This window comes from Hypomesus transpacificus, chromosome 13 (assembly GCF_021917145.1).
Source record: "Hypomesus transpacificus isolate Combined female chromosome 13, fHypTra1, whole genome shotgun sequence".
NCBI classification, from domain to species: domain Eukaryota; kingdom Metazoa; phylum Chordata; class Actinopteri; order Osmeriformes; family Osmeridae; genus Hypomesus; species Hypomesus transpacificus.
Window position 1 is genome coordinate 863,961 of NC_061072.1, and position 26,863 is coordinate 890,823.

The 26,863-nt window shown below is 39.8% G+C and overlaps 2 protein-coding genes across 4 annotated transcripts; one reads left to right on the plus strand and one right to left on the minus strand.

Annotated features, from left to right (window-relative positions):
- Positions 1-20,844: 20,844 nt before the first annotated feature.
- Positions 20,845-26,695, plus strand: gpx9 (glutathione peroxidase 9). Of its 2 annotated transcripts, XM_047032919.1 has the most exons (6): positions 20,845-21,152; positions 25,408-25,505; positions 25,604-25,697; positions 25,833-25,963; positions 26,181-26,311; positions 26,411-26,668. In XM_047032919.1, the coding sequence occupies exons 3-6, from the start codon at positions 25,625-25,627 to the stop codon at positions 26,466-26,468; spliced, it is 393 nt and encodes a 130-aa protein (XP_046888875.1). In that variant the 5' UTR covers positions 20,845-21,152; positions 25,408-25,505; positions 25,604-25,624; the 3' UTR covers positions 26,469-26,668. The 2 variants fall into 2 exon arrangements, with proteins under 2 accessions (XP_046888875.1, XP_046888874.1); XM_047032918.1 differs by lacking the exon at positions 20,845-21,152 and having other exon boundaries at positions 25,211-25,505; positions 26,411-26,695.
- Positions 22,232-24,952, minus strand: fbxl15 (F-box and leucine-rich repeat protein 15). 2 transcript variants are annotated; one of them, XR_006956984.1, is made up of 6 exons: positions 24,810-24,952; positions 24,382-24,541; positions 23,718-24,220; positions 23,306-23,540; positions 23,186-23,199; positions 22,232-23,048 (listed from the first exon to the last, which is right to left on the minus strand). XR_006956984.1 is itself a non-coding variant. In XM_047032917.1 (5 exons), the coding sequence occupies exons 1-4, from the start codon at positions 24,833-24,835 to the stop codon at positions 23,351-23,353; spliced, it is 879 nt and encodes a 292-aa protein (XP_046888873.1). In that variant the 5' UTR covers positions 24,836-24,952; the 3' UTR covers positions 22,605-23,199; positions 23,306-23,350. The 2 variants fall into 2 exon arrangements, 1 of the variants encoding a protein (XP_046888873.1); XM_047032917.1 differs by having other exon boundaries at positions 22,605-23,199.
- Positions 26,696-26,863: the final 168 nt, after the last annotated feature.

A 26,863-nucleotide genomic window follows, 5' to 3' on the forward strand; every position in this document is an offset into this window, starting at 1 on the left:
CTGCTAATCTTACCAGCTACATGACACAATGCTGCCAATGACAGATATGACACGTGTTTTATACAGGCCAGATAGATAATGTGTAGCTGATATACCTGAAGTAGCCTGTCGGGAATTTCTGGTATTTGCCTCAACCTAAAGCTTTGTTCTCCTAAAAGATCAGGAGTACACATTGTATGGTACACAACCACAACACTGTGGTCTCAGTCATTGAAAAAGACCTAGCTGTAAACCCCCCTATCTGGCCTTGGCCCTAGTCTTCGCTATCCCCTCCTCAGGTTTCAACCCACCTTGATTTACCTGTTTACTGGACTCTGGGTGGTCTGGGCCAGGGTTAAAACAAACTCCTCCTCTCCCGGTCACAGATCCAAGTGTAGAGTAACTGTTAATCCACTTTCAAGAAACATCCAAAAGCTGCCCTCTATTTTTACAGTTTGTGTCTGCACTTTTGTGGCATGCATATATTTGAAAAAGTGTTTGAGGGGTGGGCACATGGGGGAGGGGGGATGTTTCAGCCAACGGCCGGGCCCTCAGGACCACCTAACCTGTGGCTTCTTTAGTCCACCACAGTAATGAGGGGAGGGGGACATTACCTCTTCACCGACTGTGCTTCCCCATATTCCCTGACCCCTCAGAGTCATTACAGTGGGCAAATATAAAGCAGGGTTTCATGAAGCTTGAGCTTATCTGGCCTCTGAAAGTATGTGAGACATGCCTGGGAACAAAAGGCCGTCTCTCAGCCCGGGAGCAGGTCGAGGGGATCTCTTTCAGCAGCCACAGATTGCCCTGTGTTTTCTTAATTGACAGGCCCTGGCCAGGTTTGATAGAAATGACATCCAGCTGGCGTGGGGCCTCGGCCTTCCAGGTAGACCACCTTTCAGCAGGAAAATTGTGCTCAATTCACTTCATAAGGAGGCTTGATGGAGGTCTCTCCCTGCCCCTCCTCCCCCCACCCCTTAAGACTTAGTTTGTGGGAGGTCAGTATCAGGGTGGCTTCCACCAGCGTGGGAAAAGTTCAATATGCTACCTATGAGGTTAAACAGGTAGGCAATTTATACCCAAGCCCCTTTGCATAGGTTGGAATTGTAACATTGATTTGATGATAAAAGATTTATGGCAAATAATTTAATTCTTTCTTTTTTGTAATCATTATTAGATTGTATTTGTTCCTGTAGAAAAATGACAAAACCTACACATTTACAATACCAACACTAAGGAAGTAATGGTATTGATGATGAGCCATAAAGGGAACATTACCTTGCTCAGTTTGAGGAAAGCATGTCCTCAGCTGGCCACACACAGTAGTACACCCTTTGATTTATTAATCATCTCTGCCAAGAAGACTCCAATAGCATAATGTACAGTAACACGAAATATATTGTTGCTAAAGCTACACGACGCAAACATTTTATCTAGCAAATGTTGCATTCTGTAAATTCTTTAGGGTTTTAAAGTATTGTCAGTAAACTTGACTTAAAGTTCAAATTTGGGTTTAGATATGAAAACTCCCAGTTTTGTATTTGCTAAAATAGCTCAAATATGCATTTTTCAAGAATGTATTCATATTTTACTATTACTATTACTTCCTCTCCTTCCCATTGTTTGCATGTCCTTTCTTTGTTGCTACTGTACTGTACAGTACACTGCACTCATCTGGAAAAGAGGCCTAGATCTTTTTGTCTGTCACACAATCTATCTATTGATACCGTATTGTATCAAATGAAAATGGCTCAGACTCCTCTGTCAATGTATCTGTTGTCACACTCTCCGGTGAACATGTAGATCCTGGTCATCCCAGAGGCTTCAGCTCCATAGGGAATTGACAGGGACATCTGGCATCCATCTTCAGGGCTCCTGTGATCTGCTCTTCCACATCCAGCCTACGAAGAGGGACGTGTAAAGGAGTCAAAGCACAGCGGCTTGGGTACCCAAACTCCCCAGTGGACATTGGTGGGCTAGATCAGATAAAACACTGTCCATCTTAGTCAATGCCAGATTATGTCAATAAAGCCTTCAGCTCTGACTGTGAGAAGCACTCTCACTGCCCCATGTGATCAGTCCCATGTTCTTATTGGTTGGGTCTCTACTGTGAACACAGACACCAGCAGGGATGGTAACCCTGATGCTCTGATAACATTTCAAAAATCAAGACAGGATTACCACCCTTTCCAATGTAATATGTTGTCTAGACTGGAGACTGCAAGAGCACACCATTTTGTAAGCTTCATTATGCCAAAATAGCCACATCAATAAGAACCAAATTTTTTCTCAACCATAAATACAACTAGAAACGTGTCTATGTGTACAGAGACATTCTGCCCGAGAAATTGCAATAATAATAATAATAATTTAAGAGTGTTTTTGCTTTTCAAGTCCTCATTGCAAAGTAGGCACCCAAACAACTATCAATAAACATGCTACTTCTAAGAAAAAAAAAGTCTTAGTTGAAAAATTGGGATGCAAAAGCTTAAAGTACAGAATATGAGTGAATGTTTGTTTGTCGAATCGTTTAATAAGTGCACCTTCAAAACCTTTAAGCTTTCCCATCTTGCAGATTTGATTATTTGTCACAAAGTCAATCAACCAATCAAAACAGGCCCCCTGTTGACTATTGAGCTGGTTTAACGTCTCAGAGGACTTAACCCTGCGTGTGTGGGGCAAAAGCACACCAGCTCAGGTTGTGCGGTCTGAAACTTTACACTTTAATAAAGCTACTGACAGAACCTAATGTGGTGCCTGGTGAGTGGGGCTATCTAAAACAAGGGCTGTATTATGTCTGTCCTTGTCCAAAAAACAAGGAAACTGATATGGTGCATTAAGGACAAGGAAATGGAACCTTAAGGTCATTTGATAACCCCTGGGTGAGATATTAAATAAGGTATGACTATGATAAGCAAATATATGTTTTGAACCTCTCATATTTAAAATAAATCAGTTGACTACTGAAGTATTAACAAGAAAAATATTTTGCCAATATTCCACCACATTCACCCTAATAATCTGCTGTTACTCTACTCGAAAACAATTCAAAAACAAAAGAAAAACGTCTTTGTGAGCTAAACTATCAGGGTGGTCAGTATTCTTATGAGAACCAAAAACGGGAACTTCGTGCATGACTAAAATCCTCCAATGCTACCAGACAGACATACTTCAGATTCTTGGACAGCGGGGGCTCACAACCAGATGACCATCACTAAGCTTCTGCAGGAGAACAAAACAAATGAGTTGTCTGACGGAGTGGATTCCTTGTCACCCCCGGTTTGGTGCCAGGTCCATCCTTTCCCCAGCCACCTGTCTGATCGCAGACAAAAAAGGAAATTTTTTCAAGGAACAGTTCAAGAGGGCCTCCTATTAGGCAAAAAGGACAGGTCATAACCTTTCTCCCTTGCTCTGGTGAAGCTGGTAGGCTAATGAAGTAACAACAAATTGGGCCTCCGTCTAATTTGGAGTGGCGTTTCCGGGCCCCTCTTGGCCCATGGAGATGTGTTTCATTTTCTCTTATCAGTGGCTTCAGTCATGTGGCTTTACGCATGAACGCCTCTGTCTTCCTCCATTGCAGTGCTAATGAAAACTTTGTTAATGTCATTAATCTACACAAGACCAAAACATGTAGGAAACACATGGATTGTTTGGGCTTCATTTGGAGAAATAATGCCAAGAGACTGTTCCAGTTTGGAAACAAAGCCCTGGAAAAAGCTTGTTTATTTGAAGAAAAACTGTAATTGTAAGAGTAGCAAGTGCAATTCAAACTCATAACCTGCTAAATTAAAATTTAAATAGTTGAGCATGCCGTATTTTAACTGCAAATACTCATTGCATGAGACAAATATTTTTATCAGCAATTTATTTTCAAACAATGCTGACAACTATGTTCAAGGCTCTAAATCAAATGTCATTAAACAGAGCCTTAGTTCAAAAGTCTGAACACCAGGGAAAAATGTCAGATGCTGGCAAACAAATGTTCTTTTTTACAACAAGCAATGCAAGGGTTTGTGTACATTATAAAAATGTGATCTGTGATTGAGGCTGAATGCTTAACACTGATTTCTGGTGGTGCCAAGTGGACACACAAAGTAGAGCCATTTCCGATCAACGGCGGCTCTGCTCTGGTTTTCCAAATGCAGTTTACGTTGAAACATGTCACAGAGCGTTGTTAAACAACTGTGATATAAAGTAAGTCCTTGTTTCTGATGCACTTTTTCTATAAACTTTGGATGAAAGTGTCAGAAATATAAATTCATATTAACATAAATAAGAATTGATTGAATCTTAATTACTTTTCTTTGAACAACTATGTAATTATGTTATTTTGTGTTATGTATAACACTATTTACTTTGCTGTCATCCTAGTTGGATATTAATCAAATTAGTCAGACATTTTGTCTTCAGACGACTTTAAGAGGGAAGAAAACCAAGTGTATTATCAATACTGTGAAGAGTACTTTACTGCATGTATCATAGTGGAGTGAGCACACTCAGGCAGTACTTCACCACATCACTCAAGTCTCACTTATCACTCCAGCATTGACAGCAGGACTGAAAATATTAGCTAACCCAATAGCTTACTGAGACTGCGCCTACTATAGACCACAGTATAGACTATAAGTCTGCTGACTGAATTCTGTGGAAGCAGGCTGATTCATGTTCAGCAAAGGTTGCCATTACATTACCAATGTTTATTATATTAAGACGCCGCTCTCTGATTAAGAAGTATTCAAATATTTCTGCTCTAACAACTATTGTCAGTCTCACTTCAATCAATAGGTGCCAATCACATAAAACAAAACAAAAACAAAACTAAAATGCAGTAGAAAAAAGTACCTTCTGAAGACATTGGGAAAACTAAGATTACATCCACTTTTGCGTGTTTCTGAGTAGGACGTAATGCCAGTGGGCTAACCCCAGAGCTGGCTGCCCATGTGTTCAATGTCCTGCCTCGATTCCTCTTCACTTTGGAAAAGAGTAATTAGAGAGATCCTAATAGGTCTGAGGGTTACAAAGTCCAACGAAGGCTTCAAATGTCACTTTAATTAGGTGGTATTCTCTTGACATCTTGTGTGGTGGTGCCATCCATTCTCTTAAACCTTTTTTGGGATAGGGTGTTTCAGAAGGGGTGGGTTGAGGGGGGGGATTTCGTGGTCTGAATCGCCACAAAAAGGTAGTTTCTGAAAGGACGGGCTTGAGGTTCAAGGTACAGTACACAATAAGACCCCAAGAATTTTAAGTTTTAATATTATACAGGAATACCACCTCATCTTCAAAGGAGCCACTGGCATTAAGCTAGTTGGTTAAGATGATTCAAATCATGACAAATGTTTACTCATGCAGATTACAAAATCCCACATTATTTCTTGCTTGGTTAATCGAAATTCGGGGGGCCATACTCGCTTTAATGTTGTCATTAGTTATGCATCTCTGGTGGCCAAAAGATGGATCCTTAAGTCTCAGAATCCACTCAGGTTGTATATGAATGGTTAGAGGAGATAAAGACTACTCCATTGATGGAACACAGTAAAAAAGTCTGTTAATTAAAATTATGAAAATGAACAAAAATCTTGTCCTACATTTTGGCCCCTCCTTTAAATCTCATTTAACCCACTTCAATTCATCCTTTCTCCATGTTAAGAAGCAAATGAACTTTTTCAAAGATAAAAGGTTGAGATGGTATCAAAGTCAATTTAGACATTTTGCACAATTCTGATTTGGGCAAGTATAGTAAACAAAATGTACTTAACTAAAAGTTATTTCAAATTGCCTTTACTTTCAGATTTCAAGCAGGACTATTTCCAGCATAACTTTTGTCAACTGATTTACTGCTCAAAATGTAACATTTTAACACACATTCACAACACAAGAAGTGACATGAATAAGTAAAGTAAATACATAAAATAAATATATGATATACTTATTATATATTATAAGGTATTTGAAGAATGCATAAGTATTACCTGCTACGGTACAGTTTGTGGCCATATTTACAGATTGCCTGAAATAGCTCCCATTCATGCTTATGTCTTGTGAAGATAAAGAATGAGTAAGATATGTATTTGACAGACGACAAATAGTAGTTGACCTGGCGCCTGACAAAGATGATTACCTTAATGTGCAGTTCTGAATTCCTAAGTATATCTTATACAACTTCAAGTGATTAAGAACAACAAAGAATAATATAAAAATGTACATTCCTTTTTTCCCCACATGGTAGAATGAATATATATATATATATAAAAACAATTATACTTTGTTATTAGTCACACATGGGAGGACATTTATTATCTGGAAATATTGGGATGTTTGGAAAATAAATTACTGAATTGTAAAATATTTACTTCGGCATTTCTGTTTATTTTTATTTGCAAATAATGATTCAAGCTAAGAGAAGCTCAAGACAGAATATTTTCCTGCTTAATGCATGTGTTCATTTTTTGTCCGTGTTAGTTCCCACCCCCAAAGTATTCCTTAGTAATTCAAAACACACCACTGTCATTGAGAGTCAAGCAATAGAAACCGAGATGACATTCTGACAGACCTAAAAAAACAAAAACAAAAATTTTTAAAGGGTGTTTCTTTTTGACGCTGAGCAGCTACACAACACAACTCAAGAGCAACTGTAAAACATAATTAAGTCATACTATTAGATGAGACTCAGAACACAATTCAAAAAATGTATTCCTTGTAAATTTGACCTGGGAAGAATAGAAAAGGTTGCTGAGGGAACAGGTAGTGAATAAAAAGGGCCAACTCTGTGCATGTACATATAAAGATAAGCGACTATTGATCCATAATTTGGACAAGTGCCACGTTATTGACAGGAAGACAAAATATGTTAGGCTGACCATATTTCAAAAATTCCCCCTGTACACTCAATCATTGGAACAGATATTTCTCCATAGTAGCCTATATAATAACACAACCATGTTGCTCAACCGTCCTCCCCACACCCCCCTCGAAGATCAATGCTAATTGAGGCCTCAAATGATGGATGTGGTCAAAAAAAACAGTTAACCCCATGACTGCTGAGCAAAACAGCAGAGGCACAGTTACTGTACCATTACATTCAGTACTCCTCATGTTAATACATTTACTGTTACCAGAGAAAATCTGTATATCTATCTTAACTGGTACAGCAACTACATATGGTGCAGATGCTGAGAACAGTCCATTTAAAGCTGTTTGCAAATGGTCCTGAAGGTCGTTAGAATGTTATGCTCACTAATTGTGCCATTCACTTAGGCTATTACAGTTCCTGGGGTGCCACACATTAAATTGGAAAATAGAAATGACATATGAAGCCAGTGCTCTGACAAATCATATATTAAATTGCTCAATAGACTCATAATGTACTGTCAAAACTTGGGTAAAGAGATACTTAAGGCAAGACAAAATGGTTCACTGTAAAATATCAAGTAGGCAAGTTTTTTCCCTATTTTAAGGGAATAAATGTAAATTTGCTTTATTCAATCACAGCATTTAAAAGATGAAACCACAATACTTTCTCAGGCAGAGAACTACAGTCTTGATTTGTATATCAACTTCCAATTGTATTTTATTTGAATGCAGGTGAGCCACTTAAGAAGAAGAAACACAAAGTTGTCTTGCAGTGCGATGCTATTCGTCAATGCTATTCATCAAACACATGTGCAAGAAAGTCACTGACAGTCTTTTATTCTGTGTAACAAATACATTTTCTGAGTGGTAACTTGAGAAAATATGCAGTACCTAATGAAAGTACAATTATTATGAAATAAAACGGGATGAGGCCCATAGCACCACGATCAGTTCAGCAAACATAAGGACGCCAGTCCCTGCAGCTCTCCAAATACGACTCTCTGTGCACCTTAAGTTTCTGACCGTAACAATGGCAGATGGAATAAACCATGCCATCAAGTGGAAAATAGACCTCTTGTGTTTTTAATGGCAAAGAAGACTTCAAGCAAGACTGTGCTGTCTGCCAAGCTCACCAGAAAAGGCTGTGGCAGTGGTAGAAAACACAATGTGGAACTGAAAGGAATTCAGTTTTGTGGACAGTTGTTTTATTTGTGGTTTAAATATTTGTACTTACACTTTGGTTAAAAGCAATGGAAGTCATTGGAATATTGTACCCATCAAAACATCATATGACATACTTCCTAACTGTTATCAATAGGGGTATCATCATGTATTACTCATCTGTTAAATTACAGCTCTGGAAAAAATTGAGAGACCACTGCACATTTTTCTTTCCTTTTACAAAAAGTTGAGAAGGACAATTAAGAGTGAGGAACAGAAGGGTAACATTTAAAAGGCCACTGCAAATTTGACCCTTCTGTTCCTCACTCAAAATTGTTCTCCACAACTTTTAAAAAGGAAAGAAAAAGGTGCAGTCGTCTCAATTTTTTTTCCAGAGCTCTATATTGTGCTTTCTGAACTTCTTAAAATTTTGCAGAAGTACACAAGCCAATGGGACAGCAAAAGATAACTCAGGGCTGCCATCTTGTGTTCAGTAGATCAATTAACAATAAGATAGCAGAGCAGAAGGCCCCTCAAATTATTGATATCAAATTATTCCTCAATTGGAAGGCTCCGATGGATCTTAGTGGGTTGCATATCTGTTTTGGCACCCGGCTCTTTCTGGTGATTTTATTATATTAAAGGCAGGGTAGGTACGTTTAGCAAAACTAGCAATTTTTGCTAAAGTTTTAAAGTATCCCACCCAAACTATCCCACCCCCAGTGTTGCCCAAGAATATCTCAATAAGTCGCTATTGGCTCTCTGAGAAGTCGCTGAACGTCTTTAAGTGATGACATAAACCCAAATCAAATTGGGACCCTCATCCTCACTCAGCTCCATAGACGGTAAAAATAATTTTTTTAACGATTTATCGAAGTATTAACTTCCCTCAATAAAGATATTGTAACATTAATTCATTTTCAATAATATCTATAATAACGATAGAGAATAATTAGGAACAGCAGTCCATTTAATTTCTGTGATGCAGCAGGAAGTTGCGGAAAAAATGGTAGCCTACGCTCAGTGGAGTAGCTAATTTTAACAGCGGAAAATGAATCTTATTGCCGAAAACAGTGGCAGTGATAGCCATGGCGAGGGAGCAACTTTCAATGAAGAAATTATTAATAAAAGGGTTTGTCTTCTTCAGTTATTTGGAAGTGGTTTGGCTTTTTGAAATCCGACAAGGAGCAGAGCAATGTTGGGTGCAAATTTTGTAGTTAACAAACAGGTGGCTACCAAGTCTGGAAGTCTGGACAAACCTTTTTTTACCACCTGAAGCAAAATCACTCTGGAACATGCAGAAAGTGTGAGTTTGCGCCAAGGTATTGATAGAAAGCAAGTTTTTAAAAAGCTCAAGTTACTTGACCCCAGGTAGCCTACATGTAGCCCGGTCCTAACCAGACTCGTACATTTCATTTGTAAAGAGAGTCTGGGCTCGCTCCATTGACAAGCGTTGACTTCCTTGTAGGCGGGTATTTTGTTGAAGTTTAAAACTATTGGATCTGCCTACAGCCACTCTGATTGTCCATAACCAATCGCTAGCGTTCGCCTCACTTAGCCAATTCCTTCACCACTACTGTAACAGAGCTAGCTGCCATACCTGGAAAATCATGCTGTTCCCGAACCCCGTGGGGAGGAGGGCCACAACATCATGGCCACAAACAAAACTCAGCAAAACTTGTGTAACCGTAGCAGGTTCTAAATATTTGACCCTTGGGTACACAACAATACAACAACGTATTGACACCCAAATGACTAAATGTAAATGTAAATGTATTCGTGAAAAAGGTTTGACTTTTATTAACAAGTTTAAAACAGTAAAAGTATCTTGCTTTAAATAAGACAGCTAGGCTGGTTCACATCATTGATAATGGATTGTATGTGTAATCTAACAAAAGGGCTAGAGCAATCTAGGTGACCGTATAGACCAATTATCACCCTACGTCACACAACTATCAAGCAGTCTCAACTGCGCATGTGGGTTGCAAAAGACGAACTTCTCCCCGTTCTATTACTCTTGAAGCGTCTTTCAGGTCATCATATATCTCTGGCCACTGGATTGCAGGGCTTGATATTAACTTTTTGAGGCTCTTGGCCTTTGGACAAATACATTTACGTTCACTTGTCTATGCACAAAAGTCACTTGACCCCGATACCCTTAAATAGCCTGTCCAAGTGATCGGGCAAAACTAGCCTGGCTAATGGAGGTCGCTTTCTCAGGCAAATGACGAATGAAACAGACAGGTTAAAGAAATCCGAGATTCTGGCTATCTTCACCAGACTCGTATCTACATTAGGCAGTCCTCCCTGACGTTTCTGGTGTAGAATGGAGTGAAATACAACATTGTGCACACTGCCAGTGAGCGAGTCTGACTGAGGATAACGTCAAAACAGTGTAACTGGGATGTAGTCTCACTCAGATTCTCACTCAGTCTTTTAGCAAATCTGTGTGCAAAGTCTTTACCAAAGTCTTTACATCTAAACTGCGCTCACGTTCATTTTCTATGCTAAGGATGACCAGACCTGACAGCCTCTCTTGTGACATGGAGCTTCTGAGATATGTTTTGATTAGTTTCAGCTTGGAAAATGACCTTTCAGTGCTTGCGACAGTCACTATGGAACGCCGAGTTAGTCAAAATTGTATTCATAAATAAATAGGTAAATAAATAGATAAATACATACATAAATAAATATGGCTATGGAATAAATTATGAAATTAAAAAAAGATGGCAATAAATATATAAATATAGCATTATATAATTACATAGCTGAATCGACATCATTTACCGACATCAATAAATAAATAAATTTATTTATTTCAAAATTACGTTTTTGTAAAGATAACATTTATTTATTTCATGGCACTTTTATTTACTAATGCCACATTTATTTATTTTTTGAGACTTTTACACGCCACATTTATTTCCACATATATTTCCACGCCACATTTATTTCCACACTACATTTATTTCTGTGCTGTATTTATTTCAGATCTCACATGCAAACGAGAGGGGCGTGGTTATCGTCAGACCAACGCAGCAGATATGGGGGTGACAGTGGAATAGCACTGCCGAAAAGCATGGCTTGTCAGGATATATTATTTTGGCACAGATAGTAGATTTTGTAGAGGTACTTGGGCAGATAAGTGCTCAACAGAACATAGATATTGAAGTCTTAAATAGTTTGAGACTTATCGAGCACTGTTCGTGTGCAAGATGTACAGGTAGTGGGGGGTGATAAGTGCCAGGTAATGTTAGCTAACACAGCTAGCAACAAAGAAGACAATCACTGCCACCACCGCTACATCGCTAGGTCGATAAGGCACCTCATTATAACTATCTAGCCTCACCATTATGCCATGTATTACCATTTAGTGAGAAGAGACCTGAAGTGAAGCCAGACCATTCCAGACACCCATACCTTTGAATTTACAGTAATTTACTGCTTCAAATTGAAGTCTTAACGCTTTGTTATTATTGGCAATTTAAAGTTGCAACTAACAAAGACGTGTCAAGACCCATTCAATACGGTACACAACACGGTACACAATAACCAAACCCAGACATGGGGCCTGTACTACGAATCAAGATTTGGCGTTAGCGAGGTAACTTCAGGTTCAACCCAGGGTTTTCTGTACTATGACGGTGGATCACTTGTTACTGGGGTAGATCGCCATGGTAACACATGCCGAACGGCTAACCTGGTCGGGAGCAGGTTAAGTTGGAGATCAGAGATCAACCGGTATAAAAGCCTGCCACCCACTAACTCATTCTTAACGACAATAACCAAACCCAGATATTATAATTTTTTGGAATGATTCAATATTAAATCAAACCACTACCACTTGACTTGTTTTAATGACCATTCAGTGACAAAACAGGTTTGTCTGTTCAGGTATGTGCCAATACAGCACAACACTACTAACTCTACAGTAGCTAGCTCTAGCTGAAATGGCCACACTGATGTCGTCCTTTTATTATTTTGTCAGCTAGCTAGCCGGATAGCCAGCCACTTGGCTTACAGTTGCCGACTTTGAGACCGGTGATAGACAACATACCACCTAGGAAGACATAGTGTTGGCAGTGATTGTTAGCTTTGCAAACGAGTTACACGTCACACGAGCGAAAGCAATGTTTACAAAGGTAACTTCAGCGCAACCTCAAAGATCAAGACCCCACACGTAGGCTACTATGGAGGATTATAGGGGCCAAAACTAAATAAACAAATACTTGGATAAATACATAATTATATAACACAAAGCTTAAATAAATGACACAAAATATATAAATGTTACATGTATTTGTGTGTATATATATATATATGTTTACGTTTTCATGTGTTTACATTTATTCATTTATACTTACATTTATTTATTTATACTTACATTTATGTATTTATACTTACATTTATGTATTTATACTTACATTCATCCACGGTGAAACTTCCTGCAGCAAAATAAATCTGTCGTCCCCCCGTCACCAAGTCAGGGGGCGGGTCAAAGCCTCTGATTGGTGGTTCAACTTGAATCGACTGCTTTTGACTATTCCAAGGTGGCACCCCCTTGTGCGGATTCAATGAATGAAATATTGAATGCTACAGTGGTCGAAATGTTGGCGGAAGCTGAAGAGATGGAGGCACCTGCCAGTTCACTTTTTTTTTTACATCATATTGAGAACTTCGCTGAAATTATAGGAATGATATTGGCCCTAACTGACACAGACATCAATGAAAATGTGTTCACGATCATCAGCGAGATGATACAGCATAGGGGTGGGCATATCGATCTTAAGACCGACAGTGTCCGGGTTGGGAAACCCGGCAACAATCGATACCAACGTTGGTATCAATAGCCTGATTGATAGCGTGATAAGATCGATACTTAAGTTTCATTCCAAACTGAGTACACAACTCCCTTTACATCATATATGACAACCACTATAGTGGTTGTGCAAACACCGTCTAACTTCGCTCAAACTCACTTTGCCCCTCCACTGCTTTTCTAAGCCCAAAGTATCGGTATTGGCAATACTGGCCCTGTATTTACTCCTTGGTATCGGATCTATACCACATTCTGCAGTGTCGCACACCCCTAGCAGCTGTAGAGTGAGGCGATAGAGGATCCCTCTAGCTTGAAGAGAGCTTGATCGACTGGTTGAGCCTGCCTGGTGTGTAATACTGTTCCTTCACCAATCAGAGGCTTTGACCCGCCCCCTGACTTGGTGACGGGGGGACGACAGATTTATTTTGCTGCAGGAAGTTTCACCGTGGATAAATGTAAGTATAAATACATAAATGTAAGTATAAATAAATAAATGTAAGTATAAATAAATAAATGTAAGTATAAATGAATAAATGTAAACACATGAAAACGTAAACATATATATATATATACACACAAATACATGTAACATTTATATATTTTGTGTCATTTATTTAAGCTTTGTGTTATATAATTATTTATTTATCCAAGTATTTATTTATTTAGTTTTGGCCCCTATAATCCTCCATAGGCTACTAGGTCAACGCCATCACTCCCATTGGAAACCAATGATAAAAAGGCAGAGACGACACAAACATTATGGGCAAAGGTGGTCTACATTGTATGCTTTTCGGCAGTGCGATGCCACTGTCACCCCCATACAGGTAGCATAGCTATCTGCTGCGTTGGTCTGACGATAACCAAGCCCCTGTCGTTTGCATGTGAGATCTGAAATAAATACAGCACAGAAATAAATGTGGTGTGGAAATAAATGTGGTGTGGAAATACATGTGGAAATAAATGTGGTGCGTAAAAGTCTCAAAAAATAAATAAATGTGGCATTAGGAAATACAAGTCCCATGAAATAAATAAATGTTGTCTTTACAAAAACGTCATTTTGAAATAAATCAATGTATTGATTTATTGATGTCGGTAAATGGATTCAGCTATATAATTATATAATGTTATATTTATTACCATCTTTTTTTTATTTCAGAGTTTATTTCATAGCCGTATTTATTTATGTATGTATTTATCTATTCATTTACCTATTCATTTATTTATTTAACTTTGACTAACTCGGCGTTCCATAAGTCACTGGTATAATTGTCAGAAATAATTTGATGGCCGTGGCTACATCAGGCACACTTGATAGTATGGAGTTGTGTTTTATTATTAGCGTGTTCGCTAAATCATAAATGGAGCCATTTTTTTGTCGTGTGAATCTTGTAGAAAGCAATGACGTTTTACACAATCATAATATGTATATAACTGAAATACAATGACTTATTGTAACTTTGATTATGTTTTTTGTATGTTTAAATAGTCAAACGCAATCGCTGCAACTGCACGATACTACTGTCGACGTTAACATGTTTGCTAATAATGTCAGTTAGTTATGTAATATATTTTATAATTAAGCACTTTTTCTACTTTCTCTTTTTTTTGTAGTTTCACTCCATTTCAATGTTGTCAGCTTGATAGGAGGTCAATAAAGGAGCGAGGCTAATTTTCCTGGCTCTTGGAGGCTCTGTTAACGCTAGGAAGCACAACACAGACAGAGCAGTTAGGCCTACTGTCAAAGTATAGGCTAACATTACTAGCTACATGGTACAGTAATGTTAGCTATAGCAAACAGTACAATACCTGTCTCTTCTGGCAGATGAGTGCATCCTTCACCGGCTGGTCGAAAAATAAATTTGTAATTTTGGGAAGTTTGGCATCTAATTCAGACATTTTCTGATTTGAATGCCGCTTTTGGGCACCGCTTTTAAATGTGTTTCATTTTTCCTACGCTACAGTTAGCTAGCTACCTATTTGCAGCGGGCTCGCCGGTGTTGTATCACGCAATGCACCCGATGATCTATTGTCTGTTCTGTATATCCCAGCATCAAATGATTCTTACTTTACACTGAGGGCACTAGTATGAGTAACCACAGTAAGTTTCAGTCATGTCACACTGTCCTAGTCAGGGTTAACAGGGGGTGCATTGCACTTACATCTAATGGAAAACCTGCCATGAAATGCTCTCCCCCCGCATATGTTTCTATCCTTCTACGCCAGCATTATGTACATTTAATAGCATAAATTACCAATACATGTGTAGGGTGGACAGGTCTGAAAACAGAATAGTCCATGGTAGGTGAGGGATTATTATGTTTTATTTTTTCATTTATTTCATTGACTTAAACAATAAGAATAATATTTCCTATCTTAAAAAAGGATTTGATGGTTCTTTTGATGTTGATACATGGTTGATTCATTGTTTTTAGTACTTGTCTTTTGTAGACTAGGCATGTGAACCTTTGGTCCCTTTTCAGGACAGCTGATAGCCTATTCTGGATCATAAGGCTGATGTTTTCGACCTGTCTGAGTAACCCGCCCCACGCACAGGCTAACTGCATTAAAATCACATGCCTTTGAACCTATACATTAGTATGAAGAGCCATGCCATGTGAAATACTTTGAACCCGGCTACACAAAAAACATTTTGTGTAGCAATAATCATGATCATACTGGGGTATATTTCCTCAGAATGCGATGTCGTGGAGCAAGAATGTCGGTTCGTGTTCGTTACTATACCGTTTGAATGACGAATTTTAAGGATTTTGTGTTGAAAATAGCATCTGATATTTACACAGATAACAGACATCCTTCTCTTGAATTAAACAACAAAGACGGTATAATGTGAGACTTCTGTCTCCCCTTCTTTTGGATGCGATATCAAGACAAAATCCTTCACTCTTTGAATCGCGCGCGCTCCCGCGAGGGGGTGCCAATCCAGAGAGTCATGCATCGGGTGATACAACACCGGTCTGTGTGACCATCTGACCTACTTCGTCATGTAACTTACTAGCTAACAAAGAAAGCACAATTAAATATACTTTCCTTTATTTTTATATAAACTTTGGAAACACAGACAAGACAATAAGACATCCCATGTAATTCAAATTGGATAAAAAGTTTTTAAAAAACGGGGGACCCCATCCCTGCGAGGCCCCCCCCGCAGTGCGGGGGCTGCGGGGGTAATCTTTAAGGGCCTGGAATGTGTACAACCAATACGCAACACCACAATTGTATGTGTAAAACGGTGCAATCAACTCGGCAGAGCCGGTGAATGAGATTTCCACTATGCCGACCCGATCCCTTAACGGCCTGGCCCTGTCCAACCCCAACTTCGGTGTCCTTCTGGAGGCAGCCACCCAGCCGGGCAAACCCTCCAAGCCACCCACCAACGAAAGCTTCCATTACCCGGACGTTCGAATCGCGGGCCACACCGTGGTGTACCCCAGCCAGTCGTCGTCCGCCCCGAAACGCCCGCGGACGGAGGGCAAGGGCGACAGCCAGAGCCCCATCAGCAACACTAACCTGTACCCCCGGGATGAACTGGACCTGGGGCCTGTACTGCGAATCAAGATTTGGCGTTAACGAGGTAACTTCAGGTTCAACCCAGGGTTTTCTGTACTACGACGGTGGATCACTTGTTACCGGGGTAGATCGCCATGGTAACACATGCTGAACGGCTAACCTGGTCGGGAGCAGGTCAAGGCCGTAAACATAATACATATTGGGGGGGACACATCCCCCCCAATATTCAAATCTGGTCAAAATGTCCCCCCCAATATATTGATATAAAAATATAAATGTGCTACGCTACGACAGGCAACCACGCACGCTGTCCGAAATTATCAACAAACAAAAAAAATCGTCCCCCCCAATGTTGATTCCATGGCTACAGCCTTGGAGCAGGTTAAGTTGGAGATCAGAGATCAACCGGTATAATAAGCCCCCACCCCTCGCCTTAAAGCAACGGCCCCGGTGGATGTAGGTGGTATTGCATTACGGTTAGGTTTCCGACTCTTCCGGTCGTTTTTATTCTATTAACTCCAGTCAACATTTACAAAACTATCTCCCCCAATAATTTTTGTTGGATTCTCGAACCTGGCTCATACTACTAGCTTTTTAATAGAATAATTTTTCCCGATTTTTGCTAAGTTTGAGACCAATCCGAAATGCGTAAACTAGCACCCCATTTACTTGCTTACGTCAATAAAGGTTGCCTGCAAATGTGCTGGCGGATACTAACAGGGCACGAGCACAAAAGTTCACATTGGCCGATAGCCAATTTACATTGAGCTGAATGAGCCATAGACTTATATTGAATGAGCACAGGGAGAAATGGCTTGAGTTGCCTGCCTTGTTGTAGTAAGTTTAGCAAATTGTTGTCACACATACATGAAATGTTGTTAATATAGCCTAGTTTATTCCCGTTATTTTAAAACGGATTTGATTTTTCGTAAAAACGTTCATGACATGATGGCAAATATATTATGTTAAGCGCGAGCATAGATTGTTGACATTTCTATCTGGAGCAAAGACGAAGATTAATACTTTAACTGTTAACCACAATAGGAAAGGATATATATTTAAATTATGTTAGTCTTGCCTTCAGAAGCATTTGTTAAACACACCCATTATTCTTTTTTTGATCGTGCCAGACTGCTTTTGTGGGACAATGAAGGTCCTCAGTGACTATATCCCCACTTACATCTGATGGTAACGTCTTGTATAGCCTATATGGTTCTATGAATATGCCCCTTTCAAAGGCAAATGTTAAAACAAGTATATTTTAGACACACTTCTCGAGCTTTTATTTATTACATTATTAACACGTCTTGTTAGATCACGTTATATCCATTAATAGACGTTTGGTTTTCTAGGTTGAACATATAAAACACAGGTCGCATTTCGACACTGATGTGAAATTGAAGGCAGTGTGAATTTCGTGGCATTTCGTTTGAATATAAAGTTGACAGTAACTTATGGTAAGTCTGCATTATGGAAAATTTCGGTTACCAAAATAACTAAGCTTTCTTTGCCTGGCGAGAACAACGACGGAGCTGTTCATGTTAACAGTTTATTTCATCCGATACAATGCGTTGGAAATCATACTCATATCACGAAGAAAAAAAGCATATGTGATGAGTTCCATCTAGAATAGCCCTATATTTAGCCCTATAGCCTATTTCTAAAAAACAAGTAGAAGGAATACTACACAGTGACAGAATACATTTCCGTTAAGTTTGCATCATGTCCCTGATTCTTATCGGACTTTCTGCCCATAGATTCTGCAACTGCAATGCCTTAGCTCACTTGCTCGTAACCATATAAATCTATGCTCGCGACTGGTTGTCGCAAAGTATGACGTGTACAGCTAGTTGCTAGCGTGCACGAGGTCTCGGAGCAAGGGAAAAAAAGAGCCACTGTTTAAAGCTAGACCGGAAGACACGGAAGTGGAAATATGGCCGCGCCCGGTCTCGCGCTTTCGCTTGCCTCACTGCGCCACTGAGCACTTTTCATAGAAATGAATGGGGACGCCATCTTGGAAGACAATAGTAGCTTACTTTAGTTATATTAACTCTATGGAGTGGACAGGCTCTCCTTAAACGGGTTCTGGTTCATTTTTGTACAGCCGGTGAAAGCGGAGACGCATAGTCCATTCTTTCTACAGTCAATGGTCAGCTCCGGAGGGGAGGGGGTGACTTTCAATGACAACACAGAAGTACAATGATAGATATTTTGCTGTTGCTCAACAACGAAGCCTGAGAAAATAGGCCAGATTTGCTAAATTGAACATTTTGGTCACTAGGCGAAAAGTCACAAAATCTAGGAAAAAGTCGCTAAATTGGTACTACTGCCCACCTGCTCATTTAAACCCTCCTGAACAGAAACGGTATAAAGCTGAAATAAATGCATTAGTATTCTTTTATAAAGTCATCTTATATTGTCATTTGTCACTTACGCTACAAGCCCCATATTCGCAACATGTTGGGCCACGCCCCCATCAACAGTGCAAGACACAAACCAACGTACCTGCATTCTGACAGCGCTTCAATGGAGACTAGCAGCTAACCACTGGATACCGTTAGAAAACTGCTGCTCTGAGTGACGCAGTGTGTGAGTTTTAAAATAATAAGTTTTTGACAATCAAGTGCAACCCCAAATAAAAGACTGGCCAGAGCTGGCCTCCCCCAGAAATAATGTCTTGGCTACACCCCTGCACCCCTCCCGTCAAAGACAGGCAAGTATGACCGTCCAATCATTGCATTCGGTCCGAACGCAATTGGTCATGTGTAGCCTATTAGGCTACAATTAGTCCAGTCATTTTATGGAAAAAGGTAGGACAAATTGCAACATAAGCAAACAACTGATTTAGTATCCTCGATATGTCCTGAGTAATGAAAAAGAAGAATCCCATTAGGGGAAAGTTTAGAAAAAGACCCAAACATAGCCTATTCATTATTTTTCTCACATGAATAGGGTAAACATTTTAACCTTTAGATATCACCATGAAAATTACTGAGTTGATTACTTACACCAAGACAAACAAAAAATGAAATGAAAATAGTTCCGTAATGGCGGCGGAGAAAGATGCGAGCGAAGCCATTCGGTCCGTTGTGGCAACGCTGCCGAATATCCAACAGCTAAAGCCGGAGCAAGAACAAGTTTTGCTGAGTTTTGTTGGTGGCCATGATGTTGTGGCCCTCCTCCCCACAGGGTTCGGGAAAAGTTTGATATTCCAGCTAAGGCAGCTAGCTCTGTTACAGTAGTGATGAAGGAATTGGCTAAGGCTAACGCTACCGATTGGTTATGGCAGATCAGAGTGGCTCTGGGCAGATCCAATAGTTTTAAACTTCAACAGAGTACCCGCCTACAAGGAAGTCAACGCTTGTCAATGGAGCGAGGCCTCTCTGTACAAATGAAATGTACGAGAGTCTGGTTAGGACCAGGCTACTCTAGGGTGCCCCTATGTGTGAAAAAGTCCCTTCTAGGGTTCCCTTTCAGTGGATAAAACATAATGCAGTGCCCTTTGGGTGCCCTTTCAGTGGAAAAAACATGCATCTTATTTTAAACATAACAACATGGGTCCAGCGTAGGGCAGTCCCCACTCAGTCGAGTAGTCGATTTTCTGGCCGATATGCTCTTGGTCGACTAAGATTTTTTTATAGTCGAGCTGCCGTATGGCAGTGTGAGATCTGATTCCCGCTTGTTTCATCATTGCTGAATTAACGGAATGTTCTACAGAAATTGTAGATTATATTATTTAAGACAAATAAAGCAACTCTAAAAATGTAGAATTTCAAAGAAAAGGTGTTAAGCCTACTATTTTCCCTTTCGTTGATCTGCGGTTTGTTTTGTTTTGGTATTTTGCACATGGCACGAGCATATTGGCTGCAGAATTACGAGCTACTTTTGTCGATTAGTCAAAATGGCTAATAATAAGAAATCTGTGGTATGGCAGCATTTCATTAAAGTACATTTACAAAGTACCGGGTGACTCGAAAAACGTTGAATGCAAACTCTGCCAACAACGGTTTATTTTTCATAGTTCGACGTCGAATATGATGTAGCCTACCACCTGAAAAGCGTAAGTTAGCCTAGCCGTAGGCCTACTTCGCGCGCTGGGTTGAAATTGAATATGACTATAAGAATCACATCCAAATCGAATGACATTATCTTCTCCGGCTAAGACAACAAAATATTTCTCTGTTGCACCGTTACCCAAGCTTCTTCTACGTAAGTTCGCATGCTTCAAGGCAGTTAGCGCGCTCTGATGATTTGCATGTTAAACAAGCAATATTTTTTATTATTAGTACATTACTAAATACCACCGGCATTCGGTTACAACAGGACTGGTGATAAGAGTCTTATTATTAGTACGCTATTAGCGGCTGAATCTGCAGCTGCATATGTCCAGCAGCCATGGAGTCAGATCGCTAAACATTTTGGTAGCCTACGTTTTTTTTTTTTAAAGCGTTTCTAATTTCGATTGGTCGATTTTCAGACGTTTCAGTCGAGTCTTCGTCGACCAAAGAAAATCTTAGTCGGGGACAGCCTTAGTCCAGCGCTCCCACAATGTATTATCAATGCTCGCATTTAGGCGACTATTCATTTCCCTGCCTAAGCTGATATCAAACTTAAAGCCCTGAACTGTAGTGTGAGGAGACCGGGGATGAAAGTAACACGGGGTTAGTTGTAACACTGTCAGTTTGACCAATTAGAAAAGAACTACGGTGATGTCATCAATATCGTAGACTCCCATTTCCTTTTCAAACTCACATGAGAAGTGGCATGTCTCTGTTAGCAACACTGTGAATTTTACAACCAAAAAACGGATTTTCAGGTGAGAAAGTCATTTTTTATATTAAGATAGTTTTTTTGCCTGGCGTTCATTCTATTGTAGTTGCAATTTTGCAATTTATACCACCTAAAGTAGCCGTTTCTCTAGTTTAATTTGATACTTAGCATTCATGCTAACCTCAAACCCACATACCTTAAACAGTTAGCTATGTAATGGCTGGTTGTTGTGGGGATGGTTGTAACAGTTCATCCACATTCGGCCACAACCATCCACTTATGATGACTCAAAAAGTTTTTTGTACTTTTCACCTTTTTTCTATCATGCCTAGGCAGTGTAAGTGTAAGAAAGGCTGAAAATGAAGTCAGGCAGGGAAAATATGTGACATTATAGTCGCCAAGGCCCATTCCAACTGTCACGTCACACTGTACAGATATTTTAAAGCCGCACAGAAGCTAAGAGAGGAGGGTTCAAGTGAGAAGCCCCATGTAGGCTACCCTAGTAGTCGTAAAGTCTTGTATAAATTATAGTGTGGACCTTATTTAGCAAATTACCTCTCCATGTTACATCCATCCCCAGCTAGTGTTACAACTCACCCCAGTTGTGGGGTAGGTTGTAACAACGGAACTCTTTGTATTTGACACTAACTCACCTAATCTATGATTGTGTAGTAGATGTCCAAGAGAGTTATATTTGTAGAAGACAGATGTGGGTAGTATCAAAGTTTGAGAGAACTAGCACAAACAACCACTGAGTTACTGATGCTCAAACAAAAAGTGTTACAATCATCCCCGGTCTCCCTACATATAGTCAGGGGTGCACATAACTTCAGGTTATGTTACTCGGGTGAGTACCAGGAGATGGTGTTTGGTACTCACCCTATATTTCTTCTCGGCTAGCTTGTATTAGCAATAGCTTGCGCCACATTCGTGTGCTCCTTGCTCTTTTCATGTTTGTCATATAAAAAATGGTTGAAATTCTTTGAGCCTATATGAAACGCACCTGTTATGTCTTCTAGATGTGGGTTTGAGCGGCAAATCTTGCGCTCATCGTTGGCTTCAAGCCACTGCACATCTTGGAGCCACTTTTCCCAGAAAATTATTTTCTTTGGCTCTGGCTACAGTTGGCATTTCTTTGTAGGTGGCGAAACGCCAAAGAAGCTTCTTTGCGTCTGTTGCTTTTTAGACATCTCTGAGTAGTTGACAAGCAACATGTCATGTGTAAGGTTAGAGGTTATCAGTCAAGTATGCAAAGGTGCATAGTAAAACAAGTGGCTTTACACATTCCTGATTTTTGACGCGCATGTGACCTGCGTACCAGTTATGTGCACCCCTGCATATAGTGGGTTAGGCAATGCAAGTTAGTGCATTGTATTGCAAGCTTAAAAGAAAAGAAAAAACTTAAGTGATGAGTAGCTCTAATGATGGGCCTGTGCCCCAGTAGAGCTGTATGTCTAGCAACGCCCCTGTGCCCCACCATATGCAGCTGGTGCCCCTGCCCCTCAGATAGCCTTAACACATAAACACAGCACAAAAAGATTTGTTATTGGTAAAGTAGGATTTACACCTTATAATAAAACTTACTGTGATTACATCCAATTTTTGCAACATTCCCAAATCCAATTGAACATTACTTAAAGACATGGGGAGTATTTTCAGACAGCACTTAGTCCTCAACAATGCACAAAAAAGGACATAGAAAGTGTCAGTAGCATATTCATGCATGCCTAATAATATTTTACCGTTTAATGTTTCTAAATGAAACATGTTACCTTTAATACAGTACTCTCACAGATAACCATGTTCTTTGTTCTTGTACTTTGGTTGGGCTTTCCCTTTTTTAAAAGGTACAGGTTACAACGGGTGATAAGAAGTTGTAGATCAGTAATAACGTTGACTTTGTCAGTGGCACTATAAAGTGCAAGGTAGATCATTTTCTCCACTGTGAATTAAAAAAGACAAAGTATACCACTGAAATAAATACCAGTCCGGTTCAACAACTTGCTTCCCGGATATTTCCTATATACACATCAATTTCTTCATATTTCCATTGCTTGATTAATGTTCCTGTTCATTTACCTTGTGATCAAGACCTGTAACAGAAAAGGATGGTTAGAACAATTTTACATCAATATATTTTGTTCAAAGTCTGAAATGACTTTTGATCATTTATTTCTGTGAAAAACTAGTAGTACCAACCTGTTTTACTGTACTTGTGATAGATGGAGATAAATAGCTCTTTGCCTAAATCTGAAGATTGATGAAGGGTGCAAATCCCACCACATCCTGTAAAAGTACTAGTGCCCTCTGTAGTGGTTGTTCAACATCAATTTCAACATTCCGCTTGCGTAAAAGATCCAGGCTGGACTCAGTAACATTGTGACAGTGATTCACCTTTAGGGACTGAAGCTTGGGGCAATATTCCGCAACAGTCCTGGAAACACAGCAGGTAGAGATGTTGTACAGGTGTACCACAAAACTGCCAAATAGAATGTGCCAATTTATCCCAAGGTAGAGTAGCACTAAAGTCAAGCTAACTCACTTTGTGAACTATGGGAAGAACTGATACATGAGAAAATACACTGGGATCCAAGTTCACAGACAGTGTTACCTGATGGACTGGTTCCTAACCCGCAGACAGCCTGTCAGGTCCAGCTGCGCTAGCTCCCTGCAGTTCTTGGCCACCTCCTCCACAGAGTCGTCCGTGATGTTGGCATTGACTGCCACAGACACAGACCTCAACTTCAGACAGTTTTTGGCGAGATAACAGATGGCCTCGTCCTTGAGCTGGCGACAGGCGGTGAGGTCTATGGATTGCAGCCCCCTGCAGTGGTCAGCCAGGCTGCGCAGGGACAGGCTGTCCACCCACTCGCAGTGAGCCAGGCCCAGGTGCTGAAGGTGCATGCAGCTCAAAGACAAGGCCACCAGGGAGTGGCGGGTCAATTGAACACATCCCTTCATGTCCACTCTCAGCAGGTGCTGGTTCTGACCAATCACAGGCAGCAGCTCACTGTCTGTCACCCAATCTGAGCAGTTCTGCAATGCTAAGTTCTGGAGAACTTTGTTGTCCCTTAGCATAGAGCAAAAGGCCTCCTTGGGAATTGAAGCCCCTATCTGGAAACATTAAATGATGGTTAGACAGCATCTAAGGATACATTTTTTAGGATAACACTTCTCAAAATAACAAGGACAAGTTCCAGGTCCAGCAGCCATTTTTGCTACACCACTTCAAACATCTGTATGTTATAATAAGCTATAGCTTAATATTCTCTTACTTGAGTGAGATCAAAGGTCCGGCAGTTGGCAAGGTAAACCTGAATGAGAGCATGAAACTGCTTGCTAACTCTCTGTAGACTGACAAGATGACTTAATGGCAAGTAGCAGAAAACATTTGTAACCAGCACATCCTCCCAGGGTAAGTCCAGTAGATGACATCTGCATCACACATTGCAAAAAGAGATAACAGTGCCTGTCAAATAACAAATACAAATGTTCTCTATGGGGGGACAATATTTGCACCGTACCAATGCATGGTGTTATCTGAACAGTCTCACTTACGCAAAAGCTACAATCCAAACACTCAAGAGGTGTAGCCAAGTTAGCTTGACAGCTCTTGCTATGCAGGTGCGATAACGGGTATCTAGCTAGCTGGCTTTGTTAGCTATTTGTTAGTTGCAAAATGCACATTCCTACTACAACATACCTGCATCCATCTGTTCCGTTATCCATTCTGTTCAAAAAGTATATGCAACGAAGCTGGTAGAATGTTCATATAGTTAGTTAATAGCTACATGCGATCCTTGGGTAACCACAGACAAAGATGAGTCTTCTGTTGACAAATTTCCGGGTTCGTAACATAAGGGGTGTGTTCAATAATTCAACTTCTGACAGTGCAAGTGACAGTGAAATACCATGGTCATTGATTATCAAACCTTTTAAATTAAATATTGTATAATTTATTTTTAGATAACATTCTAACCATGCTTTGAATTAGCATACCATTAATTTATAACAGCTACCCCATACAGTTATTAGATCGAACTCAGAGAAACCAGTGACCATAGAGGATCTGCATACCCATGCGAACGTTAAACAAATAACCTTCCCGACAATTCAACTTCTAGCAGAGACACAATGGAGTCAATCATGCTGAACAACTGCTGACCTAAGAGTTGTGTCCCTGAATGAGGTGGTCCTACGGAACGGTTGTGTGAAAACTCACTTCTGACCAACTACTGTGGAAATACAAGCTAGAGTAGTATCCATAATGGAAGATAAATCTGTGTATGATTTTAATGCAGAGACCCTGGATGGACTCATAGTTCCACTCAGCAACTACAGAGGAATGGTCCTTCTCATTGTGAACCTTGCCACCTTCTGAGGGTCAACAATAGAGGAGGTCAGTCTCTGTTGGTATACCTGTATTATTTTTATTGAGTAACAGACATTTTTTACATAGATTTAAATTTCTGTCTTCTAATTCTGACATCCTCTCAGTACCACAGGTTGAATGCACTAATGGAAATGTTTGGTGACCGCAACTTCACTGTCCTGGGATTCTCCTGCAATCAATTTGGTCTTCAGGCACCTGGTAAGAGCCATTTGCTTTAAAAATGGGTGTAACCTAAGTTTGATGTGTTCCTCAGTTCCTCAAACATCCACAATTCTATAACACTATTACGTTTATACTGAACCATTGTTTTATTTGTTGTGTTTTGGACCTCAGAGGGAAATCATGAAACTCTCAATATTCTAAAGTATGTGAGACCTGGTGGAGGGTTTGTCCCCAAGTTCCCTGTATTTGGCAAGATTGAGGTTAATGGATTAAATGAAGAACCTCTTTTCATTTATCTCAAGGTAATCATTGGTTTCACTGTTATTGTATCAAAAACATAATTTCCAGCATCGTAGAGAGAAACCAAACTTTCTGGAAATGAGTTTGGTGTGTATCTCACAAACCATAACCTTTGTTATATGTGGATGTTTTTAAGATTGCTTAGCTTTGAAGATGACTCAATCAGATGCGATTATCTTTTATTACATCAGCCACATTCTTTGTTGGTTCTTTTCACAGGACTCTTTGCCTTTTGTAAATTCTGTTATTGGAGATATAAGGAAATTGTACTGGTCACCAATTAAAGTCAATGACATACGTTGGAACTTTGAGAAGTTTCTAATTAAATCAGACGGTGAGCCTTTCAGACGGTGAGTCACTGTTCAACACCAAAATGATGGACTTCTACTCTATATTTAGGCCTATGATTTGCAACACTTACTGGTCCTAATGTGTTCCTTTTGTCCCAGGTATGAACTTCATGGCCCCATTGAAGAGGTGGAGAGGGATATTGCTGAACTTATTTAAAGGAAATAGTCTTAGAGGCAGTTTTGCCAGCAGCAGATTGACGATCCCTCAGTAAATGCAGACCTGCACCTGAGTAGATCTGATGGGTGAAAGAAAAGGACTCAGAGTTTCAGTGCATTCACTCCGAGGACCACCAGCTGCTGGTGATGGAATTTGTCACTAACAGGTGTAAATGCTACATTATCTCCAATTTTTGAGGACTCGGCATGAATAAACTTAATAAAAAAAAACGCTGTGCTGTCCTTTTTAAGCCTGTTGAATGTTTCGAAAATTAGTTATTGTTAATGTTATTATTTTAAAACATGGATAGAATTGTGAATGTAGTTTAAATACTATTAGAACAGTTATATATAATGGCATTTATTATAACATCATTTTTTATGGTTTGACTATGT